The sequence below is a fragment of the Myxine glutinosa genome, chromosome 4 (genome assembly GCF_964187855.1).
Source record: "Myxine glutinosa chromosome 4, kmMyxGlut1.1, whole genome shotgun sequence".
In the NCBI taxonomy this organism is placed as follows: domain Eukaryota; kingdom Metazoa; phylum Chordata; class Myxini; order Myxiniformes; family Myxinidae; genus Myxine; species Myxine glutinosa.
The window spans coordinates 52,482,534-52,489,052 of NC_136264.1; the positions used below are offsets into that span (position 1 = coordinate 52,482,534).

Below are 6,519 nucleotides of genomic sequence, written 5' to 3' on the forward strand. Positions count from 1 at the left end.
GCCAACTGATAGGATAGGCCAGATTTGCATCCACAACAACAACAACAAAATATAATTGGCTTGTTCTTGTTACCTATCCAACCTACCCAACCTATCCACCAAGGTTAATCCGAATCTGTGCACAACGTTTTGAAATATCGTGCTATATTGCTATTTTGACCCTATCTTTCAATGATGAAGAATCGCTTTCAAATTTATATAGTATCCAGATTCGGGTTTTCACTAGAATCTAACCAATTCGTCCTTGTCACAAACCCAACATATCCAGCAAGTTTCGTCCGAATCCGTCCACAACATTTTGAGATATCCTGTTTACAGACAGACAGACAGGGGTGAAAACATAACCTCCGTCCACCTTTGGTTGTATTTCGCATCAGTACATCCTGATTGGCATTGTCAATTCCTTTCCCTGTTAGTTTCTTGGCGTGTCACAATGTTATTTAGCAATGACTTTATGTGAATTGTTATCCTGTCGTACCTCTTCCATCCCGCATTCCCTCAACTGAGCCGAAACGATGGATCAAACAAAATACCTAATTTTCATGTATTCAGAGCAAGAATTTGAAATTTGACAAGGATTAAAGCATTCAGGCACCTATTTATTTTGTAACATTTCCAGAACACAACTAATGGAAGAGTCATGTGGTTTGATGAATCCTAAACATTTTTACTTTTAACTATGGGAGCCGAATGGTGGTTGGTCAAAGCATGATATACAGCAAGTAGATACAAAAAATCAGACAGGGGATGGATATATGAGGATCAAGACAAACAAGATAATTTTTTAAGATTTCTAATTTTTACTTTTAAGTGTTAAGATTAAGTTGTGGGAGTGAGGGGGCAGGATGGAAGAGGAGCCTGAAAGGAAGAAATGTGATGAGAAGATAACACATCATGATTAGAGATGGGGCACAGTGCAACATGCCATGGGTCATAGCATGTGCAGCATGTCACACCAATCACACAAAATTGCTTTTCGCACAAAGAGTGTAAAATGGAAACTTCATGAAATATTGTTATGCAAGTGTATCATAGTTAGTCCACGAGTGATTAAATAATAGCTTGAAAGCTTCATCCTTCCTGGTTTTGGATATGTCACCCAGTGTGCTTATGGATCATGGGCAACGATGTTCACACTAGCATTCCACTCCTGTCCCCAGGTAATGGGATGTTTCATATTGATGACACTAGCCTCGTGAGCATATGAATGGCACCAAATAGGTACATTTGTCGTTACCCTCTTATAACATTAATGTCAAAGTTGTCAATAATTGGGGCAGTTGTTTTTGTCAATGAATGGAGGATGTGGATGATGGGCCAAATAGCTTTTTACTAGGTTTTACCAAGTTACATGTTCATGGTTAAGGATTTTCAAATGTATTTGTGTAACTGCAGGTTTGGAGGATTGGACTCATGGGCTACAATTCAACAGCAGAGACTGTGGACAAAGTTCTCAATGCACTTCAAGATGCCCTGACCAAATGCAGGCACTCCAAACTTTGAATAACTCCATTTTCAAGAAAACATACGAGTACCAATGACGACCTTTCTGGTAAATTCTAGGTGGATAAACCAGCCTCTGTGACGTAATGGTTAGATTGTCTGCTCTGGCTGTGTGAGGCTGGCGGTTTGAACCCCAAAATAATCATACCAAAGACTTTTTAAATGGTACGTGCTACTTCCTTGCTTGATGCACAGCATTTAAAAAGGACAGAGCACAGACAAACAACCATATGTTGGTAATAATAGCGCAGGATTTGATGGACCTAATGGCCTCTTCCTGCATCAAAATTCCTTGCAAGGAACATCGATGTGAAACTTCATGCACATGATCGAGTGTTTCGGAATATAGTTTGATAATTCAAATGTCATCAGTCGCACGGTCTGGCAGCCATTTTAAAATTTATTTTGAATCCGAGGTTTAAAAAAAAATTCCTTTGAATTGAATTTTTAAGATCGAATCCTGAATCCAGTTTTTTTTTAAAGAGGACGTCATGTCTCACATGTCCGATCAAAGCAGGGTCGTATCAAAGCGGTGACGTCTTGTGGTATCCGGTCATCACTGCCAGCAGTTATAAAGTGGCAGTTCTAGTTATTATTGTTATTCCAATGTGATTCCCGCCACATATGTGTTGAATAAATTTATAAAATCAGAAAAGCAACTTTTTTTTTTAAATAACAAATTTTTTTCACCTATATTTATGGCAGCTCTGATGATTTTGACAATTTTGGATGATTGTACGGTCAGTTGTGTTAGCACTAATTCTGCATGCAACACCTGCTCATTTACTGGTAAAACAAAAATGGAAGGATTTTTAATCAAGCAGTTTTTAAAATGCAAGGGACACAGATAATAGTTAAAAATCAATGATGATGGAAAAATCTTTACTTTGCAACAACTAAAGCATATTAAAGCTATGTGGGTTATACTATATACACACTAACTATAAGCTTGTAAAAAAATAAACAGCTATTCTGAATCAAAAGCCTTTTTTTTTGCATGATTCTGGTGGTGGTTCGTATGCAGTCTGTGGCTGCTGGTTGCATCATTTTCTGGTGGTGCAGCTGTGCCTCTGATGCAGTGCTGCCCATTACCAGTTATCTGGTACTCATGTTTGCCAACCTTAGAAGGATGAAAGGCTGAGTCAACCTACCTGGTGTTAATTCAACAGCACGACAGGGGCTCAAACTCAGGACCCTAGGATCTCAAGTCAGCCACCTTAACCACAAAGCCAACACCAGGCATTTTACATACAACACAACAACATGCATTTTAAGGCCATTTTCCCTGCTAGAGCGGGGGTTAGCCTTGCGGTCCCCATGACAATCTTCTCCATTTTGCCCTATTTTCTGCACCTGCCCTTGTTAACCCCCTTGCCCGCATTTCTTCTTCCACCACCTTTAGCCAAGTCTTTCTCGGTCTTCCCCGTCCTCTACTTCCATCTACATTCATTTCCATCACTCTTCTCAACCAGTCAGTTTCATCCTTCCTCAACACATGACCAAACCATCTCAACCTGTTCCTCTTCACAGCATCTATCACAGGCTCTATTCCCATCATCTTTTGCAATTCATCATTTGTCTTCCTCTCTCTCAACGATACTCCGCACATCCACCGAACCATTCGCATTTCCACCCTTTCCAGCCTTCGTTGCTGCTCTACGTTCATTACCCATGTCTCGCTCCCATAAATCATAACACTTCTCACACATGCAGCATACACCTTTCCCTTCAGCTTCACGACACTCCCCTCCTCGTTAACCCAGTAACTGAGACACCAAAAATGGCCGATGAATATCAAGAGCACATGTATTCCACGAGGATGATTTTCTACAAGCATGGCGTCTTAGCAAGTAAATGCAACATGTATAGAATAGAACGTAATTGCCCAACTAATGGTCTCAACAGTAAATCTATGTTACTGCTACACCCAGCTGGTGCATCCCACTTACCTTTTTAATTGCACAACTTTAAGAATGAAGTTTTAGGACCCTTTAGGAATCAAAAACAAAATGACAACATACCACATCACCTAGTGCTGCAAGAGCACTTTACTCATTAGCTCTTAAAACCCAACAACTCAGATGTTTGCAGCTGTGCAAAAACTAAGCCGTACGGTTCCGCCACTGACAACAATGGAAGTTCAATCGGAGCCAAACACACATGCCAATGTCACAATGTTAGCCTTCAAAACAGATATTGTATGCAGAGACTGTTTAGACCAAATGGAACCCATGCTCAGCAGAAATTGTTTGGTCAAAACATTATCTGTGAAGAACGACACAAGGTTTTGTCTGTGCCTAGCTTTGCTCACCGAAAGGTTGGCTTCATGGATGTGATCCCATTTAATCTGGAGGAGAGGGAGGTTCTTCCCCTATGCAAGTATAAAATCAGATTCCGAGATGAACTCACCTCCCCAAAGGGCAGTACTTGGATAACAAGGTTTTATGTAGTTTGGAACAAAAACATTAATTTATGTGCAGATCCATACCGTTCTTCTTCTCCTCCTCCATTTCTTTACTGGCATCTATAACAACCCATCAACAAGAATGCAAACCACCTATAACGAGGAATAGGCTGAAAGATTCGCATTAATACTATTGACTTGTGGCAACGACATGCATCATTCTAGAATTCCAATTGCGAAGTATGCTCATGGTAAACTCAACAAGTAGCATTACTATTTACTTTTATATAACAAGATGAATCTACACCAAGCAATTTCGAGTCCTTCGATTTACGCAGAGCTTTTCTGCATTACAATACCCTCCATAAGTGTTGGAACAGTGGTCAAATTTGTTATTATTAGTATATAGTCAAGAAATTTGGATTTGAGATCAAAGGATGAATACGAGGCAAGAGTTTTACGTCTTGGTATTTCTATGCATATATGTTGAACCATCGTAGAACAATAGCACTTTTTATGTTCAGTCCCCCCACTTTAGGTCAGCAAAGGTATTGCAACAAATGACTGACAGGTGTTTCTTGTTGCATCGATTGTTCACTCATAAAAGAGCTGTGAATGTCTCATCTTGGTTTTAGCCTTTGCTTTTGCATTTGCGGTCAGGAGGCATAAATCAACGCAATGACCAAAGAACTGTCTATGAAATAAAAGTAAGCAATTTGGAATCTGAAAGAACAGAAGAATTCAATTGGAGCCATCGCAAAAAAATTGGGCATAGCAAATACAACAATTTGGAATATCTTGAAAAAGAAAAAAAAACAGCTGGCACACTTCGCAATAGACAACGGCCAGGTCAGCCAAGGAAAACAACTATAGTTGATGACAGAAAAAACATCACAGCTGTGAAGAAAAACCCTAATTGTCATTGACATCATCAACAACCTCTAGTGCAGGAGTGAAAGTATCACAATCTACCATTCATAGAATAATTTGACAGCAGCATTACAAAAGCTACACCGCAAGATGCAAACCTCTCATCAACACCAAAAATAGAAAGGCCAGATTATAATTTTCCAAGTACAGATGTGAGCCAGTAGAGTTCTGGAACAAAGTTTTATGGACAGATGAGACCAGGATAAACCTTTACCAAAGCGATGGAAATGTGAAAGTGCGGAGAAAGGAAGGAGCTGCATATGATGCAATGGATACTACCTCATCTGCGAATCATGGTGGAGTTAGTGTCATGGTGTGGGCTTGCATGGTTGCCTCTGGAACTGGCTCACTCATCATTATTGATGATGTATTGGAACTAATGATGGACCCAGCAGCAGAATGAATTTGGAATGTACACAAACATTTTGTCTACCTATGTACAATGAAATGCCTCCAAACTCATTGGGTGGCGCTTCACCATTCAGCGAGGCAATGACCCAATACACAGTGCAGACACAACCAAGGAGTTCGTCAGGGGGAAAAGTGGAAGGTTTTAGACAACCCAAGTAAAATCCCTGATTTAAATCCAATGGAGCATGCATTTTCACTTGCTGAAGAGGAGACTAGAGCCAGAAGTCAGAACCCCTCCCCCCCCCCCCCCAAAAAAAAAAAACAACTACTGAAAATGGCTACAGTAAAGGCTTGGCAAAGCATCTCAAAAGAAGATACCAAGAGTTTGGTGATGTCAATGAGTGACAGGCTCGATGCAGTTATTGCATGCAAGGGATACGTAACCAAATACTAACTATTATACGAGTTTAATTTACTTTACGTTAATCTGTTCCAACACTTATGCTTACCTAAAGTGGGGGGGGGGGGGGGGGGGGCAGCCTGGTGTTGACTTAATGGTTAAGGTGGCTGGCTTGAGATCACAAGATCCTGAGTTAAAGCCCCAGTCATGCTGTTGAATTAATACCAGGTGGGTTGACTCAGTCTGTCATCCTTCCTAGGTCAGCAAAATGAGTACCAGCTTGCTGGGAAGATTGCGCCATTCGAGTGTGCTGAGTCAGAGGGGCGACCCATCCAGGATTGTGCCCAAAGGCCTAGGAAACTGCTTTGGCACCCAAATGCATCTGAAGATGCAAAAATTAGTGATCATCAAAGAAGGGAGGGGTGTGGGGGTATTGAACATTAAAAAATGCTATTGTTCCCCACTGGTAAAACATATATGCATAGAAATACCAAGAAATAAAAGCTGACCTTCTGTACTCTTGCCTCATATTCATATTTTGATCTTAAATCCACATTTCATGAGTATATAGCAAAAATAACAAATTTGACTTCAGTGTTGCAATACTTATGTAAGGCACTGTATCACTCTCTTAAAAATGATGAAAGTTGGGAGTTTTATCACTTTCTGGTATCACCATATCTTTTTTTTTGTATGCCCAGTCGAGGCTTGTCTAAGAGTTAACATATTTAACATATAATAAAAAGGGAGCGGGAGACAAGGGGGAGGGGGCGAGGAGGAAATATGGAAGTATGACACCAGCAGAGAACAGGGACATCGGGCGATCTGTGGAAGGGAGAGGGCTGGGGCAGGGTACAAGGGATAAACAAGATGGACACTACAAGGACTTTCAGGAAAGAAAACAGAATTTGAAGGAGATGGATTTGGGGTG

The 6,519-nt window shown here is 40.6% G+C and overlaps 1 protein-coding gene across 6 annotated transcripts in view; it reads left to right on the forward strand.

The window, feature by feature from the left end:
- AGXT (alanine--glyoxylate aminotransferase) overlaps window positions 1-6,105 on the forward strand; it is a 177,502-nt gene extending 171,397 nt beyond the window's left edge. For 5 of the 6 annotated variants that reach the window (XM_078775702.1, XM_068112324.2, XM_078775703.1 and 2 more), the window contains one exon: window positions 1,396-2,486. In XM_078775702.1, the coding sequence (XP_078631828.1) occupies window positions 1,396-1,503 (108 nt within the window). In that variant the 3' untranslated portion in view covers window positions 1,504-2,486. Of the gene's footprint in view, window positions 1-1,395; window positions 2,614-5,830 lie in introns of those variants that run through there. The other variant, XR_013623057.1, reaches the window with a different exon arrangement.
- Window positions 6,106-6,519: the final 414 nt, after the last annotated feature.